This window comes from Callionymus lyra, chromosome 15, assembly GCF_982586985.1.
Source record: "Callionymus lyra chromosome 15, fCalLyr1.hap1.1, whole genome shotgun sequence".
Lineage (NCBI taxonomy): Eukaryota > Metazoa > Chordata > Actinopteri > Syngnathiformes > Callionymidae > Callionymus > Callionymus lyra.
Window position 1 is genome coordinate 8,613,147 of NC_141832.1, and position 23,142 is coordinate 8,636,288.

Sequence of the window (23,142 nt, forward strand, 5' to 3'; positions counted from 1 at the left end):
CACTCCCCTATTTCCTGTTTTTCAAAATGTCGTTTTTATCATTAATATATTTTTATCACTGTTTGTTATTTTTAATATGTGTACTCCAAGTCTTAATTTAATATTTATTTCATATTATTTATTCAACTTTACTTAAATTTCCCCCCAATGTGGAAGGAATATCAACCAATCAATGTCCAGGGTTGACAGACTCGCAGTGGTCAGTAGTAGGTCAAGGCCACACTGATCTTCCATCAGATGTTTCTCAGTGTTGTCTGGAGAATGTAACCTTCAAGTATGTAGAGCAGCGTCCAGGAATGAAGAGAAGCAGCTTCATGCGAACATGTCGTTGTTCCTGTCGGAGCGACTGTGACTCGATCAGATTCTTCTTATCACGCTTCGCTTCGAGACGCTTCACCGACTCAGTCGAAGATCACATGCAAGAGTCAAGAGTTTAAGGATATCATGTTACACAATAGACGACACAGTATATCGTGATACTGTAGGGTATATATGTGTAGTATTGTTGAGTACTTGACTCTGGTGTTGCAGAATTTACAGACCACATGACTCTTGAAAGCTTTAAAAGCTGTTTGGAGTCACTGTATCCTCTCGTCCTCAGTCATCTCCTGGGATCTTCTTGCGGGATTTCGTTGTTCCTGTAGCTGCGGAGGATACGACCGCTGCCACCTAGTGGCCGGAAGTTGGATTGCAACACAAAAATGAACAGACGTCATGAATATTCGTAAGTTAATAAAATAAGTCAATATTCATTTTTTTGTTTTTTTTGTTTTTCCTTTTAAAAATACACTTGAAATATAACTCTTTACCAAACTTTGATGAAAAAAAACAGGATTTCAACGCAAAAAAAACAACTTTAAAATCAATACAACGCAGTTGAACAAATACATCTAAATCTGTATTTTCTTACAACACGACCCCTCGGAAAATGTTCACAAATCTTTGTCACAAGACCGAACTGTTTTTGTCGTACAGTGGGTTGTTGTTTGGTTTTTATGTCTCATTTTTGCTCCGTTTTGCATTTTTGAAGGAAGGAAGGGAGTTCAGAAAAATTACATTTTTTTTATAAAATAAAAATTATTTTAAACTTGCATCACAGCAAAAAAAAACTTGCATTTTAAACAGAAAATATATATGTTTAAAATCATACACATTTTCTGAAGTACAAAACAAATCAAGTTAATCTTTATCACACTTTTTGAAGGAAGACAAGAGAATCCAAAATATAGAAAACGTACTTTAATAAAAAAACAGGCATAAAAACAAACTTTGGCTTCAGGTCCAATATTCCCATGAACGTTCACAGCAGCTGTGACTGTATGGCTTGAATGTTGCTGCTTTTTAAATATTGATCTATTAATATCACGTCTTTATATTCAAAGTTAAATAACAAAAAACGCTCATAACGTGAGCAGTAACATCTTTAAAACCCTGGATATGTCGCATTAGGTTCCGGAGGACGAGCTAATCGTTGTACTGAGCTTTATTCTTCTTGTTCAGGAGCTTCCGGAGACTCTCGGGCATCAGGTACGGTTTCTCTGGACTCCCGTCGTTCCTCTCGATGTCCTCCACTGTGAGACGACAGTCATGAAACTTTACTTTCGTAAACAGGGCTTTCAAAAACTTGATATAAAGTATATTGAAGTAAATCAGTGACATCAGGATAGTGAATGGTTGAAACTTTGAATTTTGATTAAACATTTTCGCCAAAAAAAGTTTCAATAACTAGTATATTGAAGTTGAATGTTTTTTTTTATCAAAATATATATATATATATATATATATATATACATACATACACACACATTTTAAATATAATTCTTTCTTGGTTTAGTTTGATGCCAATTCCAATAATTCATAAAAATGTATAAAAAAATAAATACATTTTGTAAGTTAATTTGTAAGTATTTCATTTTTTAGCCTTTAAAATTCAATATACAAATATGTGTATAATATAAGAATATCTTAGAAAGGTCATCTGTATGGAAGTATACCGGTCATCAAAAATATTGATATTTCAAATCTTAAATTAAAATTAGTTTTAAACGAGTTTATATGAAATACTTGAATTCAACAGTATCTAAAATCTTCAAAAGTTAAATGTATTTGTATTTCAATAATTTGTATATAGAATGTTAATAATTCAAATTAAAAATATTTCCTTAACACATATAGTTATACGATATTGTTATTAAAAAATACATGTTTTGTTTTTTTTTTAAATCGACATTTTTTTTTAATTCAGTTTTTGTATACAATATAAGAATGTTGTTATAGTGCCATAAGTTTTATGTCTGGTCTAGAAAGGCACTATATAAATAGAGATTATTATTATTATTTAATTTAAAATCTACAAATTTATTTAATTATTTTTTTAATTATTATGTAAAAATAAAATGTGGAAAATTGGAGAAAGAAAAATGTTTTGTATTTAATTATTTAAAAGAAAAATTCAAGCTTTCAATATAAAAATATTTAATTAAATTATTAAAAGAATATTGAACATTTATAAACGTTAAATTCCTTCAATATTTTGCTGGCACTGACATCCATGCGTGTTGACCTGGAGCTGCTAATGTAAACGAGGTGCACGAGTGCGACTCACAGAAGCAGAGGAAGAGAGTGTCCACCGCCATGGCGTAGACGCTGAAGAACCCGTGAGCGATGAGGTACGACCCCACCACCACCGTCTGCACACAAACACAAGTGAGAAAAACGGGATCCCGAGGACTCGCAGGTGGGCCAGGTCTCACCAGGATGGGCACCCAGTAGTAGTGAAGCTGCGGCGCCGTGTCATGGAACGCCTTCACTCTGCCGGAGAAGAAGAAGAACGAGAACACACCTGCAGGGGGCGACACCACACACTTCACAAACCAGACTCCACGAGACCCCGGACCTGAGGCGGAGACTCACCCACGAGGCCCACGATCAGCAGCTTCCCCAGGAACAGAAGGAAATCCGTGACCTTGTCCAGGACCGCCACTCTGTGGAGGGTTCATCGGTGAGACGCGTGGACCGGATCACGTGACCCCGGGGGGGGGGGGGGGGGACTCACCTGATGATGTTCCTCATGAGGAGGAAGAAGGCGTCTTTGGCAGCGGTGCAGAAGTTCTTACCGTAGATCGCGGTCTAGGAGACAAACCGTATTAGCTGCAGCACAGCGCCCTCTGGAGGCCGAACTAATGCACAGCAACGAGACTGACCATGATGTAGGCGTTTCTGTTCAGGAATTTGATGAACTTCTCCAGACACCAGAAGCAGCACTTCAGGCAGCACAGCACGAACTTGGTGCACTTGTTGTGAGCGCCTGAAACCACAGATTTATAACCATTTTGTACTGTAAGCACGAAGTGAAAAACAAATGTACAAACTCTACATTTTTATTGCCTGAAACAAATGTTCCAGGAAATTGTCACATTGTTTCAAAGTTTGTTAATTTGTTACACGAAATTGTCATCTTTGTTTGGGAAAGTGTTATTTTGTTTAAACATTTATACATTTGTAAATTTATTTGAAACAAAATGACAATTTCCTGAAACAAATGTACAAACTCTGAGATATTGTAAATTTGTTTCAAGAAATTGCAATTTTTTGATTCATGAAAATGTTATTGTGTTTCAGGAAAAAGTTTGTAAATGAGTTTCAGAGTTCGTAAATGTGTTTCTATGCGTTCTAGAGTTTGTAAATGAGTTTCAGAGTTTGTAAATGTGTTTCTATGCGTTCTAGAGTTTGTAAATGAGTTTCAGGGTTCGTAAATGAGTTTCTACGAGTTTCTATGAGTTTCAGAGTTTGTAAATGTGTTTCTATGAGTTTCAGAGTTTGTAAATGTGTTTCTATGAGTTTCAGAGTTTGTAAATGAGTTTCTATGAGTTTGTAAATGAGTTTCTATGAGTTTCAGAGTTTGTAAATGTGTTTCTATGAGTTTCAGACAGAGTTTGTAAATGAGTTTCAGAGTACGTAAATGTGTTTCTATGAGTTTCAGAGTTTGTAAATGTGTTTCTATGAGTTTCAGAGTTTGTAAATGAGTTTCTATGAGTTTCAGAGTTCGTAAATGTGTTTCTATGAGTTTCAGAGTTTGTAAATGAGTTTCTATGAGTTTCAGAGTTTGTAAATGTGTTTCTATGAGTTTCAGAGTTTGTAAATGAGTTTCTATGAGTTTCAGAGTTTGTAAATGAGTTTCTATGAGTTTCAGAGTTTGTAAATGTGTTTCTATGAGTTCTAGAGTTTGTAAATGAGTTTCAGAGTTCGTAAATGAGTTTCTATGAGTTTCAGAGTTTGTAAATGAGTTTCTATGAGTTTCAGAGTTTGTAAATGTGTTTCTATGAGTTTCAGAGTTTGTAAATGAGTTTCTATGAGTTTCAGAGTTTGTAAATGTGTTTCTATGAGTTTCAGAGTTTGTAAATGAGTTTCTATGAGTTTCAGAGTTTTTAAATGAGTTTCTATGAGTTTCAGACAGAGTTTGTAAATGAGTTTCAGAGTACGTAAATGTGTTTCTGAGTTTCAGAGTTCGTAAATGTGTTTCTGGGTTTCAGAGTTCGTAAATGTGTTTCTATGTGTTTCAAAGTTCGTAAATGAGTTTCTATGAGTTTCAGACAGAGTTTGTAAATGAGATTCAGAGTTTGTAAATGTGTCTATACGAATTTCAGAGTTTGTAAATGTGTTTCTATGAGTTTCAGAGTTTGTAAATGTGTTTCTATGAGTTTCAGAGTTTGTAAATGAGTTTCTATGAGTTTCAGAGTTTGTAAATGAGTTTCTATGAGTTTCAGAGTTTGTAAATGAGTTTCTATGAGTTTCAGAGTTTGTAAATGTGTTTCTATGAGTTTCAGAGTTTGTAAATGTGTTTCTATGAGTTTCAGAGTTTGTAAATGAGTTTCTATGAGTTTCAGAGTTTTTAAATGAGTTTCTATGAGTTTCAGACAGAGTTTGTAAATGAGTTTCAGAGTTCGTAAATGTGTTTCTGAGTTTCAGAGTTCGTAAATGTGTTTCTGAGTTTCAGAGTTCGTAAATGTGTTTCTGAGTTTCAGAGTTCGTAAATGTGTTTCTGAGTTTCAGAGTTCGTAAATGTGTTTCTGAGTTTCAGAGTTCGTAAATGTGTTTCTGAGTTTCAGAGTTCGTAAATGTGTTTCTGGGTTTCAGAGTTCGTAAATGTGTTTCTATGCGTTTCAAAGTTCGTAAATGAGTTTCTATGAGTTTCAGACAGAGTTTGTAAATGAGATTCAGAGTTTGTAAATGTGTCTATACGAATTTCAGAGTTTGTAACTGTGTTTCAGAGTTTGAAACATATTTACAAACTCTGAAACACAGTTACAGAGTTTGTAAATATGTTTCAGGAAGTGGCATTTTTTTATGAAATGGTAATTTTTAAATGTTTGTAAATTTGTAACAGATTTTTTCGGTAAACGGTTTCAGGGAAATTGTAGATGTGTGAGTATTTTTGATTCCCACTTCTGGGCCACTATAATTTTGGAGAAGAAAAAAAAACACAAATAATAAAGATGCGAGTCCAGAACAACACGAGCTCAGAGAACGTTTCCATTCGAGTGACAAACCTTTCATCTTGTGGTCCAAGTACTCCAGCAGCACCCTGATGATCTGGATGATTGACAGGAGGAGGGAGCCGAAGGCCAGAGTTCCGACATGGTACCTGAGAGGAAAACTCAAATAAATCATCCGCTTTAATTAACCTTTTCAAATCATGACATTTTTTTAAGCATAGCTTCTTTTTTAACCCTTGTGTTATCTCAGGGTCAAGGTGACCCGGAGGCACGAAAAACAAATGCGTTTGTGATATATTTTTTTGTTAAGCATTGAATTATTCTTTAAATCATTTATAAATTATTATTATTTTTTATATGTTCTTGTTCTTATATTTATGAATTATCGTCTGTATTGCTGTATCTAGTTGGAAAAACAATTAATAAAGTTCTATCTAAAAAAAAAAATGTATTGAAAGTTTATTTTAATAATTGGATGAAAGAATTCAAATAGTTTCTAAACTAATAATTATACATTTAAATATTTTTTAACAGAGTTTGATATTATAATCACAATAATTGAAAAAATTGAATTTACAAAATGATTTTTTTTTTATTCGTAGCCTTTTAACTACAATATAAAGATATTGATACAATAGTGTCTTGATCGAACGGTCACATGACCGTCTGCAAGTCGCATGATTGGCTAAAAAGTTAGATTTTTGTTTTGAATTTCAAAGGCTACGAATTAAAAACTGTTGAATTAAGACAATTTATTTCTGAATTATCTGAATTATAATATCATACTCCATGTGTAAAATTATTTTAGAAGATCGGACCCACCTGAGGCACCGGCCCAGCGAGGAGAAGACGGGGCAGGACGGCAGGTCGTCCGACTTGTTGAAGGCCCAGTAGTAGGAGGCGAAGGCGCCGGCGAGCGTCATCTGACCCAGCGCCGTGACAAAGTTGGCGCACCAGAAGAAGAGGAAGACGTTGTAGAACTGCAGACCGATCAGGTACTTGTGGTAGATGGTTTCTCCGCCGTAGAAGGCGAACAGACACTCGGAGTCCGGACACTGGACCTTCATGGAGGTCGTGCTGTAGTTCTAGAGACGACCCAGAGTCAAGTCCCCGGTGAGGGCGGCGAAGAAGAACGAGAGACACTTACGGCCGGATCGCAGGTTTTCCTGGAGAAGGCGCACGCCGACTCGTTGAAGACCTTGTACACGGGCTCGTTGGAGGTCGACAGGAAGCTGTGGGAGGAGTTAAAGAAGAAGAAGAAGAAGAAGATGCGGTCGTCGTGGCGACGCGACGGAAGGATACACGGCAGTGACGGCCCAGTAGGCGATGACCATGGCCAGCAGCAGGAAGGTGAAGAGAGGGTAGAAGAGCGAACACATCATCGCGCCGATGGCCCTGGAACGACACACACGGAGATAAACCACCGTTTTATAGACACGTTTACAGAGATTGTCATTTAGTTTCATAAGTTGAAAAAAACAAAAAAAAAACATAAATGAATTAATCAGGAAATTATTATTTTCAAAATGTGTTTTTATGAAATTATAAATAAGTTTTCCTTAAATTGTGATTTTTTTTTCTACGGTGGCCCAGAAGTTTTTGGAAAGTTTTATGAGTGTGTGTTAATTAGATTCATGAGTTTGTAAATTTGTTTCATGATTTTGTTAATGCGTTTTATGAGTTTGTGAATTAGATCCATGAGCTTGTAAATTAGTTTCCGGAAATTGTGTAAAGTGAATTTATTTGATGAGTTTGTAAATGTGTTTCATGAGTTTTTAAATGTGTTTCACGAGTTTGTAAATGTGTTTTATGAGTTTGTAAATGTGTTTTATGAGTGTGTAAATTAGATTCATGAGTTTGTAAATGAGTTTCATTAGTTTGTAAATGTGTTTCATGAGTTTGTAAATGTGTTTCATGAGTTTGTAAATGTGTTTTATGAGTGTGTAAATTAGATTAATGAGTGTGTAAATTAGATTAATGAGTGTGTAAATTAGATTAATGAGTGTGTAAATTAGATTAATGAGTGTGTAAATTAGATTAATGAGTGTGTAAATTAGATTCATGAGTGTGTAAATTAGATTCATGAGTGTGTAAATTAGATTCATGAGTGTGTAAATTAGATTCATGAGTGTGTAAATTAGATTCATGAGTGTGTAAATTAGATTCATGAGTGTGTAAATTAGATTCATGAGTTTGTAAATGAGTTTCATTAGTTTGTAAATGTGTTTCATTAGTTTGTAAATGTGTTTCATGAGTTTGTAAATGTGTTTCATGAGTTTGTAAATGTGTTTCATTAGTTTGTAAATGAGTTTCATTAGTTTGTAAATGTGTTTCATTAGTTTGTAAATGTGTTTCATAAGTTTGTAAATGTGTTTCTATGAGTTTCATGAAATGGTAAATTTGTTTCATGAGTTTGCAAATGTGTTTTATCAGTTTGCAAATGTGTTTTATCAAATTGTAAATTTGTTTCATGAAATTGTAAATTAGTTTCATCGAATTGCAAATGTGTTTTGCACTTCAAGGCCACCGTAGAAACGACTTTTAGTTTCAAGATAAAAATCCATCAATAAAGATCTTCAGAGGTCATTGACATGATGGCTCAGGACCAGTAGGGGGCGCTGCGGTCACTCACTTGCTGCCTTCTTTGATGAGGGCGATGGCGATGAGGATCCTCTTGCGGAGGAAGATGAGGATGAGGATGATGATGACCTCCACGATGGCCAGGATGATCACTGCGGGAGGTCAAAGGTCAGCGGGGTCCACACACCAGAGGCAGACACTCACTGAATGCGAGCCACGTCTGGCGGATCTGCAGGTAGACGGTGAAGTCGGTCTGGAAGCCCAAGTCCTGCAGAGTCACGTCTGCACCTGGACGACCCTTCAGAGCAGCGTATTCCATGTAGCAGTGGAAGATCCCTGAGGACGCACAACAGTTACAGTGATGACAACAACACACCCAGTTACAGTGATGACGACAACACAATGACTACAGTGATAATAAAAACAGTCATTGACTCACAATGACATCAACACACCCACGTTGACACAGAGTGACGACAACAACACACATTGACGACAACAACACACATACTGGCTTCCATTGACGACAACAACACACATTGACATACAGAGACATTGACACACACACGTTGACACAGAGTTACAACAACAACAACACACATTGACCAACAGTGACGAGAACAACACACCTTGACCAACAGTGACGACAAAAACACACCTTGACTAACAGTGAAAAGAAAAACACACACATTGCCTTAAAATGACAACACACACATTGTGTCAACGTGTGTGTTGATGTCTCTGGGAGTCAGAGTGCCGAAAGAAAACACACACGCACACACACACAAGCTCATAGTGACGACAACAACACACATTGAATCAGAGTGACAAGAACAACACACATTGACTCACAGTGACGACAACAACACACATCGACTCACAGTGACAACAACAACACACATTGACCAACAGTGACAACAACACACATCGACTCAAAGTGACGACAACAACACACATTCACCAACAGTGAAGACAACAACACACATCGACTCAAAGTGACGACAACAACACACATCGACTCAGAGTGACGACAACAACACACATCGACTCAAAGTGACGACAACAACACACATCGACTCAGAGTGACGACAACAACACACATTCACCAACAGTGACGACAACTCCACTGACCGTAGCCGATGACCAGGATGACGAGGGCGATCATGACCCAGACCATGATGCCGGCGAGGAAGCGCATGAGGACGATGAAGAGCAGACTCGTCAACATGGCGATCACCAGACCCCTGCAGGAGCGCACAGGTCAGTGACACACACACACACACACACACACACACACACACACACACACACACACACACACACACACACACACACACACACACACACACACACACACACACACACACACACACACACACACACACACACACACACACACACACACACACACACACACACACACACACACACACACACACACACACACACACACACACACACACTTCCGTGACTCACAGCAGGATCCAGTACCACGAGTGTGTGTAGTCCTCGAAGATCTTCATGACCACCTGACGCGCCTCGATCACCACCGTGGCGTTCCTGAGGACGAGTCACGTGAGCGGCCGAAGGTCACGGGGTCGGAGGTCGACACTCACTTCACGCCGTCCAGCAGATCCTTCGCTTCACGCATCTTCCCGGAGCCGTCGTCGAAGCTGGTGTTGTTTCCCACCGTGATCACGCCGTTGCTCTGACCCAGAGCCGGGAAGCAGCGGCGAGTGACTGAGGACAGGAAGTTCAACCGTGAAGCTGTCAATCAACACCTTTTTGACCATTTTAGAAACACGTTTAAAAAAAAAAAAAAAGTGAATTTGTTTCAATAAATTAAAAATGTATTTCATTAAGTTGTACATTTATGTCAGTAAATTGTAAATTTGTTTTACGGAATTTTAAATTGGTTTAATTAAATTTAAAGAAAATTACAATGTCCTAAAATTATAAATTTTCTGAAACAAATGTAAAGAATTTGTACATTGACTTCAGTAAATTTGATTTACAATTTTGTGAAACAAATTTACAAATTGTGCATTTTGTTCAGGAAATTGTAAATTTATTTTCATTAAATTGTAAAAAGACATTTTAATTAAATTGTTAATTTCTTTTTTTTAATTAAATTGTATTTTTTTTAAATTAAATTGTAAAAAGAAATTTTAATTAAATTGTAAATTTCTTTTTTTAATTAAATTGTATTTTTTTTTTAAATTAAATTGTAAAAAGAAATTTTAATTAAATTGTAAATTTATTTTTTTAATTAAATTGTATTTTTTTTTAAATTAAATTGTAAAAAGAAATTTTAATTAAATTGTAAACTTTGTTTCATTAAATTCTAAAAAAAAAAGTTTATTAAATTGCAAATTTCTTTTCATTAAATTCTAAAAATAAATTTTAATAAAATTCTAAATTTCTTTTTTTAATTAAATTGTAAATTTCGTTGCATTAAATTTTTTATTTCTTTTTTTTTAAATTAAATTGTAAAAAACATTTTTTTATTAAATTGTAAATTTCTTTTCATTTAATTGTAAATTTCTGTTTATTAAACTGAAATTTCTTTCAGGAAATTGTAAATTTTGTGTCAGAGTTTATGGTGTGTTTTGAGCTCCTGGGCCACCGTAGAAACACTGCACTCATCAGATTCAGATGAAATTAAAAAAACCTCGGCGAACAAAAGAAACTCACAGGACTTGCTGGGCGTCAACATGGCGGGACAGAGACCCAGAGACAGGATCTGAGGGACCCCCTGAGGAAAACATCAACCCCCGGGTGAGAAACCGAAGCGTTCATCTTAGTGTAAAAATCCTACCATGGAGGCAGAGACGCCACTCTTGCAGAAGGTCTTGTAGTAGCTGAAGTCCTTGGTGCTGCTGTAGGCCTTGATCAAGGTCATGAACCTGTCGGGACATTTCTCCACACACATCTGCAGACACGAGGCTCGGGTCATGAAGGTCGTGGTTTTGAGGTTTCTGTTGGGTGGTCTACCTGCGTGGTGGGACACTGGAACTCCAGCAGCACCATGGGACTCGCACACTTCATGATGTTGAAGTAGAACAACACCGGCTTGTTCCTGCGCCAGAGGAGCGTCAGTTAAACACATCGTTTTATATCAATGATAGAAGATACATCGAGATACAGTTAGTTTTAGATCTTTACATCCATGCAGAGGGCGCCCCCTGCTGGATCAAACGTTCAGTTGCATCAGAAAATTAAAAAAAAAAAAATTTAAGTTTTGTTTTGGAGGGAATTAAACCGAAAACCTTCCATTTTTAATTCTCCATCAGCTAAACACATGAGCGACGGAACCTTCAACCTCTCCTGGATCCGGATGAACCTCGAGAACGTCACACATTTCACGACATTTTCTTGGTTATCCGGTTTAAAAACATGCCATTGTTGACACGATCCTCGGCTGAGGTCATGAAACTCGACGGAGACAAGACAGGACTCGTCAGGATGATTGACAGGTCTGCTCCGTCACGGTCAAACAATCCGGAAGTATTTTTTTATCATCGATTCCTTTTTTCAGCTATTTTTAATTCATTTAACGCCACAACTTCAAGTGAGTCTTTCAGTTTACTAGTGGGTCAAACTGTTGGTTGTGGGTCTTATGTCAGTGGAGAGTCAAAATGGCGGATGTGTCTCCAATGTGTGAGAAATAAAACTTGACATTCATCTCTTGTTAAAGTTCAGCCTCTCATTCATGAAAGATGTTTACAATTATGAAACAAATGGCATTAGAAGTGAGATTACAGGCGTCGACTGTATCCTCTCATCCTCAGTCAGCGCCAGGATATCGCAAGATTCCTTTAGCTGCGGTGGACGTAATGACGGCCAGAGGTTTAATTGCGACACAAAAATGAATAAACATTGTGAATATTTCGTGTTAACTGTAAATAGAAATTGTGAAATTTCGTGATATTTAAGTGAATCAATGTTTTCTTACACTACTACTAGCTATAATTGCCCTTTCGTTGTAAATTCTGAATTTTAATTCATACAGTTTTTAAAATAATTAAACATGTTGTGGCAGTTTAACTGCAACACAAAAATAAACAAAATGCTGTGAATATTTGCATGTTAATTCTATATAAAAAAAAATTGACTTGGTAATATTTAATATTGATACAGTATTGTCAAAAGAAAAAACATGGCGATGTTTTAGTGTAATCGATATTTTCTTCCCTACTACGTAGACTTGCCCTTCTTTGTAAAATCACAATTATAACAATTTTGAAAGGACTCATTATAATTATACTCTGTGCTGCCATCTTGTGGCCGGAAATGTAATTGCAACGGAAAATGAACAGCAGGAGTATTTTCACTTTATAAGAAAATCCAAATTCAATACGTTTCTCTTAACCATCGATACAGTATTGTGAAGAAAAATGTTCGCAAAATTCAAAGTATATTTACTTACACCCCTACTAGGTAGACTAGCCCTTCCTTGTAAAATCCGAATTTTATTTTATAAAAGTTTTGACTTAACTCATAATTAATAAATAGTAATAATAAGTGGTTCTGCCATCTAGTGGCTGGCAGTTAAATTGCAACACAAAAATGAAAAAAAAAAAAAGATTAACCATAAAGGTTTATAAAGACTCTCTGCCTTTGAGCAAAGCTCTGGGGCTGCACAAGTCTACTCACGCCAGGGGGGTTCCAGCTTGTCCACAGAACTGGCCCTCACTGTCGGTGGGATAGATCACCTTGCGAGGGTCTCCCTGCGTCCACGCTGCAGCACAACCAGAGTCAGACTCACACTTGGAACCACAAGTGTGTTGTGCGTTCATTACCCAGAATGCCGACGGCGATGTAGCCCAGGATGGCGAGGACGAAGAGGATGCAGCACACGATGTCGGTGCAGCCTCTGAGGACAAACTCCAGGGTCAGAACCAGGTAAGAAAAATAAAATAAAGTCTCAAACCCACCTGTTGGCGACCGGACCCCTGAAGTTTGCGTCATACTTCCTGGGCTCGCCTGCACAACAAACACACTTTGATTCAGACGCACGATAGTGAACTTTGCTCATTATTTCCTCCCATTCTTCTCCCCCAGTCTCGAGCGACACGCCTGGCAACCCGACAAATTCCTCCCCCGTGAGTTCAGGAGAAACCCGGGAGGGAGCGGAGCGGCCACTAGGGGGAGCTGTGTTTGTTTGTTGTGTTGTCAGAGGATTCAAAGGATTCAAAAGTTCTCACAGTTGTTGCAACACTGAGTGAAACTAACAGCTACTCACAAAATAAATCATCAGGACTGAACTTTCTCAAAGAGAACATCATTTAGAAAACTCTTCTATCGTAATAACCTAAATAAAGTAATTTATTTTTCAACTAATTTCTTCTTTTTTTTCATAAATATTTATGTACATACAAAAACTAAACAAATACAATTAAAGGAAACAAAAAAAACACTTTTTGAAATGGCAGTGGAAAAAAGTAAAAAGCGTTTTATTAATTATTATATTGAATAGAGAAGCAAACATTTTTTTGACCTAATTTACCAAAAATTACTTTTAGACTTTAATTTAAATTCATGTTTCACCTATTTTTTTTACCTTTTTATGAAATGTCTACTTCATAAAAAACAAGTTTTTTCTTGTGATATTTGTTAAAGTTCATTTTTTTTTAAATATAATGCATGTTTTTTATCTTAAAATTTCAACTTAAAACAATGATTCAAGAATCATTTACGAGCCGAGTACTTTTGATTTTGTAAAATTGTGTCAAACATTTAATCTACTTTTACTAAATAACTACGATGTTCCTTTAAATGTTACACTGGCGAAAAAAAACAAGCCAGTTTGGAAGATAAACGACTTCATAAAATCTTCATTTTATTTCTCCATTATTCTAATTAAAAAGCTAAAAATAAGGAAAATATTGAGGGAGATTTTCCTTTTATTACTTTAAGAGATTCTGTAGATGTTCTCCTTGTTAGTTTGCAGGATAACTATGAATTAAAATCACATTTAAAGACTTTTTCCCTAAAAAAAAAGATCTTAAAAAATTCCAACTTGTCAAATATCAAGAAGCAGAAAAAATAAATAAAGCAAAGAAACAACGAAAGTTGTGTAAACAAACGTCTTATCTTCAGGCAAAAAACGCAAATAGAAGCAGAAACTGTTGAAGGCGCGTCATTCGCTGGAGACTCCGTGTAGATCTGCGGCTCGTGCGTCAAACCGACACGTCAAGATTCTTGTTGTTGTGACATTTAAAAGAAAACTGAGCCCGAGTGACTCATGTCATGACGTTGAGTCACTGAAAGAATCCGAATCTCCCTCAAGTCCTCAAATAACCCTTGTTTGCAGTTTAAGCGACAAACATTTTCTAAACAAGATCAGGAAGTTTTCAGTGCACACACAGACACACACACACACACACACACACACACACACACACACACACACACACACACACACACACACACACACACACACACACACACACACACACACACACACACACACACAGACACAAGCAAAAAGCCGCAAGCTCACACACCCAAACTTTCCCAGCATGTTGTGACCACAACACGAACGCTCGACGATCAAACTCCCTGATGGGAAAAGTCCAAAACTATTAAAGAGTTTTTTGTTGTTTTTTTTTACCATGTTTTCCATAAAACTCTCCGTTCTCTTCTGGCATCTTCAGATGTTTTCCTCAAACCCTCCTGGTCCCGCTTCACTCTCACCAGTCCTGGATCACCGAGAGTGAGCAAGAAACTGAGGCAGAGGAAGAAAAAAAACCGGTCGGACCTGTCCCTGCCAGCTCCACCTCAGATCTTCCCCCTCAATGTTGATCCTGAAGCTACTGCTGCTCTCAATCTGTGCTCCACCTGTGAGGCTCCGCCCCCTCCACACACACCCCCCCCCCCCCACACACACACACACACACACACACACACACACCTCTGGATCGTTTAGTCTAACCTGGCACAGCTGCTGCAACACAACATGTGTGGTTACGAGAGAAAATATGACCAGAAATAATGATAATGAAGATCATTTCCTATTTATGGTCATATTATATGGTTGAATTTAACATTTGAAATTTTGAAATTCATTGAAATGTTGTTTTTTAATGCATTAAATTATTAATTTTCTCAGAATCAGAACCACTAAACTTTTATTTCCAGGAAGTAGTTGTGGTGGTATTACAGAAAATAAATAAAAAATTAAACAACACAAATGAAATAAAAAGAGATTCATTACAATACAATACATTGAAATATGAGACATTTCCATAAAATGGCATAAAAATAAATTATTGACAATAAAACTAAATAAATGACATGACATTTAATTGAACAATATTCCATTTTATAATGACATTTTATTTTTTTAAAGTTGAATTTTAATTTGGCAAAAAAATATATTGAAGGGTTGAATTTGTGGGGGGGGTTTAAATAATTGAATCCTAAAAAAAATAATGAATGTTTTTTTACACATAGAGTTTGATATTATAATTGTAATCAATCAAAAATCAATTTTCTAAATTCAATATTTTTTTCATTTGTAGTCTTTTAAATTCAATATAAAAATGTTGGTGTAATAGAGTCACCAGACAATACCAATCGAGTACCGAGCTACTTTCACAACATCATTTTTAAGCTATTGGTAGTAATGCAGCGTTAAGAGAATTTCAAAGTAAGATCGAGTGGCTCGGCGCTCGATTGGTTTAGTCTAGTAAGATAACACTTTTAAACTCAACCTTTTATATTGAATTCAAAAGGCTATGAATTAAAAAATAGAAAATATAGAACATTTATTTTCGAATTATTGGAACTAGAATTTCAAACTCTATGTGTAAAAAAAAGCATTTATTTTGAAAATATTTTGTTAATCAATTATTTAACCCTTGGGATGACACAAACACAATAGCTTTCAGGCCACCGGGTCACCTTGACCCAGAGACAACAAATGGGTTAAAAAATGACCTTTGCTTAAAACAATATTCTAATGACAATGATATACTTTCATAGTGTCTGTGTTGACAAAAATATGATTTAATTGGCTTTTATTATCATACATGGGAAAACTTTAACGAAAAAATAAACAACTTTTCAGTTTCCCAGGTGCAGAAAACTTTGTTTTATGAGTAGAAACATCAGTAAATATATATTTTTATCTAATTAAATGTAATTAATGGTTGATTAAGTTGTTTTTTCAATGTTAAGTATATTTAACGGCATTAAATTTGGCTCAAAACTTTTCTTCAAAACAGTTTCTCCAACTAAAACTCCACCAAAACTTGTCAAAGAGTCAACGTTTCCAGAGCAGCTCGTCCAGCATTTTTTCTTTTCACGCCGTGAATCCGAGCCCGGGACCATTCAGTGGAACTCGACACGCTTGCCTTGCACATCAAAACAAAGGCCGTCGGTCGATTCCCTTTCAGCGCCGTGATCCCTGATCTCTGTGACATCAGTGGTTTCAGACGAGTTATTCAAACCGCCGCCGCCGTCCCGACCAGATTTGTTTCAGCGAGAAGATCACAGATCCCAGACCAGCTATACTCTCCGAGGGAGCAGATCGAGTTTCTCTATTTATACCAGTGTGTAGCTTTTGTCCTGCACACAGAGAGTTCACTCAGTAACTGAGTACAAATACCTTGAACCAGAACTACAGTATTCAAGAGAGAAAAACCTTCAAACTGGACAAACAACATTGTTCAGATCCTAGTGTTTTTTCCTCCCGGGAACATGCCGGAGCGTTTAGGAGCGTTGGCACCGCGGCGTTCCAGGAGTCACGTGACCCGGTCTGGCCCGGGACATCAAACGCTTAAGTGGAAACGGGTGGTGCTGCTCATGATGGTGTTTACTTCTGCCCGGCCGGAGGAGACTTGAAGGTCCAGGCGGCTCCAGATATCTGTTCTCAGAAGATCCATGTTTCTGTCTTTTTAAATCATATATATCATAGTTTTCTTTCTGGGTTATATTTTAACTAATCGTGTTTAATCAAAATGATTCTTTTTTTTGGTATTTTACTAATTATAATTAATTATTTTGGGGTTGCAAATAAACTTCCGGCCACTAGATGGCAGCAGTCAGTACGCCCTCCGCTGCTGAAGGAAAAAGGAAATCCCTTGAGACCCCGGCGATGACTGAGGACGAGAGGATACAGTCGTTTCCAGCTGAAGTTTGGACATATTTACTGTAGGTTTGAAAACAAATGAAAGCAGTTACGACTTCGTCAAGAGTCATGTGGTCTGTAAATACTGCAACACCAGAGTCAAGTACTGGACAATACTACACATAAATACTTGTTACTACAGTATCACAATAATTGGATCGTTGACCCAGAACTGCTAGATTCTTGCCAATACACAACACTACACGCTTCTGAGGATCGTAGAGGTTTGAGAAACAAACTATTTCCAGCCGAGAGAATGAAACCACTACTATGAACATCTTTTCAAGGTATAAAAAACGACAAACAAACATCTGTCCACAGTGTTCAACGATCTTACGCCTACATTTCACTCTTTATGACTCACTCGGTGATCGACTCACTTTTTCCACTTGAACACAATTCCTGTTTTGTTCTTGTATTACTGGCAATACATGCTGATGTCCTTAAACCATCTTTCTGGAGGAAGATGACTGTGTGTAGTTTTGCTGTGTAGATGGTTTGTTGCGGTTTTTGGAGCTTTGCATAGTATTACTCTGACAGGCTTCATATTATTACTCTGAAGGGCTTCGTAGTATTACTCCGAGAGGCTCCGTATTTTTACTCAGAGAGGTTTAGTAGTATTACTCTCTAAGCCTCCGTAGTATTACTCCGAAAGGTTTCATAGTATTAATCCGAGAGACTTCGTATTTTTACTCAGAAAGGTTTAGTAGTATTACTCTCTGAGCCTCCGTAGTATCACTCCGAGAGGTTTCATAGTATTAATCCGAGAGACTTTGTATTTTTACTCAGAAAGGTTTAGTAGTATTACTCTCTGAGCCTCCGTAGTATTACTCCGAGAGGTTTCATAGTATTAATCCGAGAGACTTCGTATTTTTACTCAGAAAGGTTTAGTAGAATTACTCTCCAAGCCTCCGTAGTATTACTCCGAAAGGTTTCATAGTATTAATCCGAGAGACTTCGTATTTTTACTCAGAAAGGTTTAGTAGTATTACTCTCTGAGCCTCCGTAGTATTACTCCGAGAGGTTTCATATTATTAATCCGAGAGACTTCGTATTTTTACTCAAAGGTTTAGTAGAATTACTCTCTTAGCCTCCGTAGTATTACTCCGAAAGGTTTCATAGTATTAATCTGAGAGACTTCGTATTTTTACTCAGAAAGGTTTAGTAGAATTACTCTCTAAGCCTCCGTAGTATTACTCCGAAAGGTTTCATAGTATTAATCCGAGAGACTTCGTATTTTTACTCAAAGGTTTAGTAGAATTACTCTCTAAGCCTCCGTAGTATTACTCCGAAAGGTTTCATAGTATTAATCCGAGAGACTTTGTATTTTTACTCAGAAAGGTTTAGTAGAATTACTCTCTAAGCCTCCGTAGTATTACTCCGAAAGGTTTCATAGTATTAATCCGAGAGACTTCGTATTTTTACTCAGAAAGGTTTAGTAGTATTACTCTCTGAGCCTCCGTAGTATTACTCCGAAAGGTTTCATAGTATTAATCCGAGAGACTTCGTATTTTAACTCAGAAAGGTTGAGTAGTATTACTCTCTGAGCCTCCATAGTATTACTCCGAGAGGTTTCATAGTATTAATCCGAGAGACTTCGTATTTTTACTCAGAAAGGTTTAGTAGTATTACTCTCTGAGCCTCTGTAGTATTACTCCGAGAGGTTTCATAGTATTAATCCGAGAGACTTCGTATTTTTACTCAGAAAGGTTTAGTAGTATTACTCTCTGAGCCTCCGTAGCATTACTCCGAGAGGTTTCATAGTATTAATCCGAGAGACTTCGTATTTTTACTCAGAAAGGTTTAGTAGTATTACTCTCTGAGCCTCCGTAGCATTACTCCGAGAGGTTTCATAGTATTAATCCGAGAGACTTCGTATTTTTACTCAGAAAGGTTTAGTAGAATTACTCTCTAAGCCTCCGTAGTATTACTCCGAGAGGTTTTATAGTATTAATCCGAGAGACTTCGTATTTTTACTCAGAAAGGTTTAGTAGAATTACTCTCTAAGCCTCCGTAGTATTACTCCGAGAGGTTTCATAGTATTAATCCGAGAGACTTCGTATTTTTACTCAGAAAGGTTCAGTAGTATTACTCTCTGAGCCTCCGTAGTATTACTCCGAGAGGTTTCATAGTATTAATCCGAGAGGCTCCGTATTTTTACTCAGAGAGGTTTAGTAGTATTACTCTCTGAGCCTCCGTAGTATTACTCAAAGAGGCTTTTTTTCGTATAACTCTGTGAAGCTCTGTAGTAGAACTCTGAGATTCTCTGTAGTATTGCTCCAAGAGGAATACTCAGAATAAAATGACTGGACATCAGTAACATGCGTCTGGACCAGCAGGTCACATGTGACATTGATGTCAAAACTTTGTGGAACTTCCAAGCGACACAGGAAGTTACGGGAAGTTACAGGAAGTTACACAGGTTACTCTGAGTATTCACCACAACACTTTGGTCACCAGCGAGCACGACGTCCCTCATTACCTCTGCCAAGGAGTGTCAGTTCTGTGTGCGAGGGCTGTGGTTAGAGTGGATGTGGATCAGATGTGTGGCACTGATGATTGTAAGCAGCTGTTGAACGTGGGCCACAAGAACACGAAATCCTCCCTCTGTGAAAAAACGTGGTCGAGGGAAGGAGTCGAGTCTGTCGCTCCTCCAGGCTGAAGGTCACAGAACTCAAAAAACTTCTTGAGTGTGTACCACAAACTGCTGGTCGACACCATGAGTCAAGACTGACAAGTGAGTCTTATCTCACATCTTTGTGCGACTCATCTTCACTTCCTGTTGACTCTTCAGTGAAGCTTCTCCTTCACACCCTCAGTTCTTCTTCTCTCTCTTCATGAAGTGGAAAATTGACATTTACAACTTTGAACTTATGAAAGACTCCATTGTTGAGAGGAAAGATGTTTGGATCGTTGAAGCATTGCATGTGTTTTTTTATTCTTTTTATTCTTTTATAGTCTTTATGGTTCAGAAGAGGATCTTAGAACGACTTAGATTGACATCATTACATAGCAAACCTACACAAACATCACTAACACTGTTTTTTATTTATTTAATATTTGATTTATTTTGAATAATGTTTTTTTAATTTAATTTATTTCATATTCTATTCAATTGGGTTCTATTTTTATTTTCTTTCAACATTTATTTTAAGTATTTTTCTTATATGTTATTTTATTAATTTCATATTTTTTATTCATTTTAAATTGTAATTTTTAGTATTTTTATTTAGTATTTTCTTCATTTTGAACAATAATTTATGTCTATTATTTATTTTGAATCAAATGTTTTTCAAATATTCTATTTAATTTTAGTTATATTTTTAGTTTGTGTGTTTTACTTAATCTGAAACATGTATTTATTGTATATATATACTGTATATATTTCGAATATTATTATATATAATTTTAATTTATTTCATATTTTCTTTATTTTTAAATAATATCTTGTATTATTTATACGTTTATTTTTTTTATCATATATATAGATATATACACATATAGTTTTATTATTTAATATTCTATTTTATTTTAGTTTTAGTATTTTTTGTTCTTTAAATATTTAAAAATGTCAATATTTTTTTAATCATTTATTCATTTAATGTTATTTTATTCTGTTTTCATTTATTTATTTATTAGTTGAATTCCATATTGTGTCCTGCCAGCATTAAACTGAGAAGTTTGCACTTTGACGATAAAGATATTCTGATCCACGACAAAGTCTCGAAGGAGTCGATCATCGTCTGGATTATCAACTGTGACTCAACACTGGGGTCGGTGTTTAACTCTGACCCTTGAACCCTCAGATAAGAAGGAAGTGAAGACACGGGAACATGATTCAAAACACTTGTTCGTTTTCAGCGATGAGATCATAAAGCTTCATGAAGCGTCGTCCTCATTTTCAGAGCCCATTAGAGGGCGCTGTTTCTCTTACAATCTTCAGCTTTGAGTGACGATTTTAATGAAACCTACCATCGGTTTTTATCTGATTTTGGTTCATAAAAAATTAACTGTTTCATAAAGCTTCATGAAACATCGTCCTCATTTTCAGAGCCCACTAGATGGCACTGTTTCTCTTACAATCTTCCGCTTTGAGGAACGATTTAATGAAACCTACCATCTGTTTTTATCCGATTTTGGTTCATAAAAAATGAACTGTTTCATGAAGCTTCATGAAACATCGTCCTCATGTTGAGAGCTCACTAGATGGCACTGTTTCTCTTACAATCTTCAGCTTTGAGTGACGATTTTAATGAAACCTACTATCGGTTTTTATCCGATTTTGGTTCATAAAAAATGAAATGTTTCATGAAGCTTCATGAAGCCCGCCATGAGCTGATTCCTTATTTGGATCGATTCGTCAGGTCTGATGACAGGAAAGAAAATCACACAGAAAGTGGAAATTGTTACAATGTTATCTCCATTAAAGTCAAAGTGAATAAACCGATGTTTAAAAGCAGAAGGCCGGTGACAGAAAAATATTTTTTTCAAATACACTGTTAGGAAACTACATTTCCCAGGGGGCCACATTTTATACAGCGACAGGGGCCGTCAAGCAAAATAAAAGATAGAAGCATAAAAAAACCTCAATATAGAATAAAATGAAAATAAAAATAAGTTACTAAAAAATATGGAATAGAATTAAGCTATTAATATTTCATCTATAATACTTGATTTAAAATGTGTAATAACTTAAGTATTTTTGACTAGCAATAAAGTACAAAAGTAACCCTAAAACAAAAGCCCAATAGTCATATTTACAGATTTCAACTATTGTTTTTATTATTTACCTTCACCTGGAATCTACCCTCACACACATCATCTTTCAAAACCATCCAACCACAACAAACCACATGTAACCGAAACTATTTCCGTCACACAACTTTAGAAGTAATTACACGAACACACACCGCTTCGAGGGTGTGTCCTGCTCTTGGGGTGCATCTGGATGGAAAGGGTACAATTATCCCTCAGTGGAGTCCAGAAGGTTTCATGTGTGTGTGTTCTGCTCTCACACACACACACACACACACACACACACACACACACACACGAACATTTTTAATCATCTTTGTCTAAACTTAGCTTCAGCTGCTGGTGCGAGTGTGTGAGGAATGTAGGAGCAACTGGACGAGCGAGGGCATGACCTCTGACACCTACGTTGTGACAATGACGCTGTGACGTAGAAACACGTTCACGTCTGAAGGTTCGATCGTTTCTGCAGGTGTTGCTCGCACGCGCACGAACACGCACGAGCAGCGAACATCAACGTGACAACCATGACATTGGAGCGTGAAAGTAACACTGGAATAAGACTTGAACTCCTCGTCAGTGAGCGACGCGCTCCATAATAAAGCGAATAAAAGTATTAAACTCTGCGTTAAAGTTTTTAAAAACCTACCAAACTTCTCCCGCTCCTCCAGCTCCATGGTGTCGCGGACTTTCTCTCCTCTTCAGGCGCTCATGGACGACGAGGGGTCTCCGTTACCTTGAGGGTTCTCGACGATCGTCTCGACTTCTTCGCAAAACTTCGTCCCACTACATTTAAAGGGGCTTCGCTGAGACGCGGGCGCGAGCTAATCACGTCGCGACGATGGTGATTGACGTCCGGTGGGACCAATGAGGCGGCCGGAGGCGGGACGTTCAACCACGTACCGTTATCTTGTTGATGTTGTCTTGAATTTTCACAGACAAAAGTGAGAGAAAAAAAACCGTGTTAAACATAAACCATAGATAAGAAGAAATCAAACGTTTCTACCTCAAGGCCTTTTTACTCACACTTTTACAATGTTTTTTTTACGCCACAAAAACACACAATAGGTATATTTTATTTACTTATTCTATTTTATTTTTTATATGCAACCTCTAATGTAGCGGCTTTTATTTTATTGTATTTTATTCTTCCAATTTAATTTAATTAATATCTGTTTT

General features: G+C 36.7%; 1 protein-coding gene across 2 annotated transcripts; it reads right to left on the bottom strand.

Annotated features, from left to right (window-relative positions):
- Positions 1–1,224: 1,224 nt before the first annotated feature.
- On the bottom strand, positions 1,225–22,754 carry LOC148064781 (choline transporter-like protein 2). 2 transcript variants are annotated; one of them, XM_087808996.1, is made up of 22 exons: positions 22,613–22,754; positions 13,013–13,061; positions 12,878–12,951; positions 12,732–12,816; positions 11,070–11,154; positions 10,894–11,007; positions 10,770–10,830; positions 9,692–9,815; positions 9,552–9,635; positions 9,207–9,319; positions 8,280–8,411; positions 8,128–8,227; positions 6,798–6,890; positions 6,643–6,727; positions 6,318–6,580; positions 5,550–5,644; positions 3,204–3,307; positions 3,056–3,129; positions 2,914–2,984; positions 2,754–2,842; positions 2,606–2,690; positions 1,225–1,571 (listed from the first exon to the last, which is right to left on the bottom strand). In XM_087808996.1, the coding sequence occupies exons 1-22, from the start codon at positions 22,638–22,640 to the stop codon at positions 1,465–1,467; spliced, it is 2,115 nt and encodes a 704-aa protein (XP_087665122.1). In that variant the 5' UTR covers positions 22,641–22,754; the 3' UTR covers positions 1,225–1,464. The 2 variants fall into 2 exon arrangements, with proteins under 2 accessions (XP_087665122.1, XP_087665121.1); XM_087808995.1 differs by lacking the exon at positions 22,613–22,754 and adding an exon at positions 14,692–14,849.
- Positions 22,755–23,142: the final 388 nt, after the last annotated feature.

Coding starts and splice junctions, on each gene's coding strand:
- LOC148064781 (XM_087808995.1), bottom strand. CDS start 14,728: ATGCCAGAAGAGAACGGAGAGTTTTATGGAAAACATG. Junction 9,320..9,551: donor TCGTGGTACTGGATCCTGCT/GTGAGTCACGGA, acceptor GCGCTCCTGCAG/GGGTCTGGTGATCGCCATGT. Junction 6,728..6,797: donor TACTGGGCCGTCACTGCCGT/GTATCCTTCCGT, acceptor CTCCTCCCACAG/CTTCCTGTCGACCTCCAACG.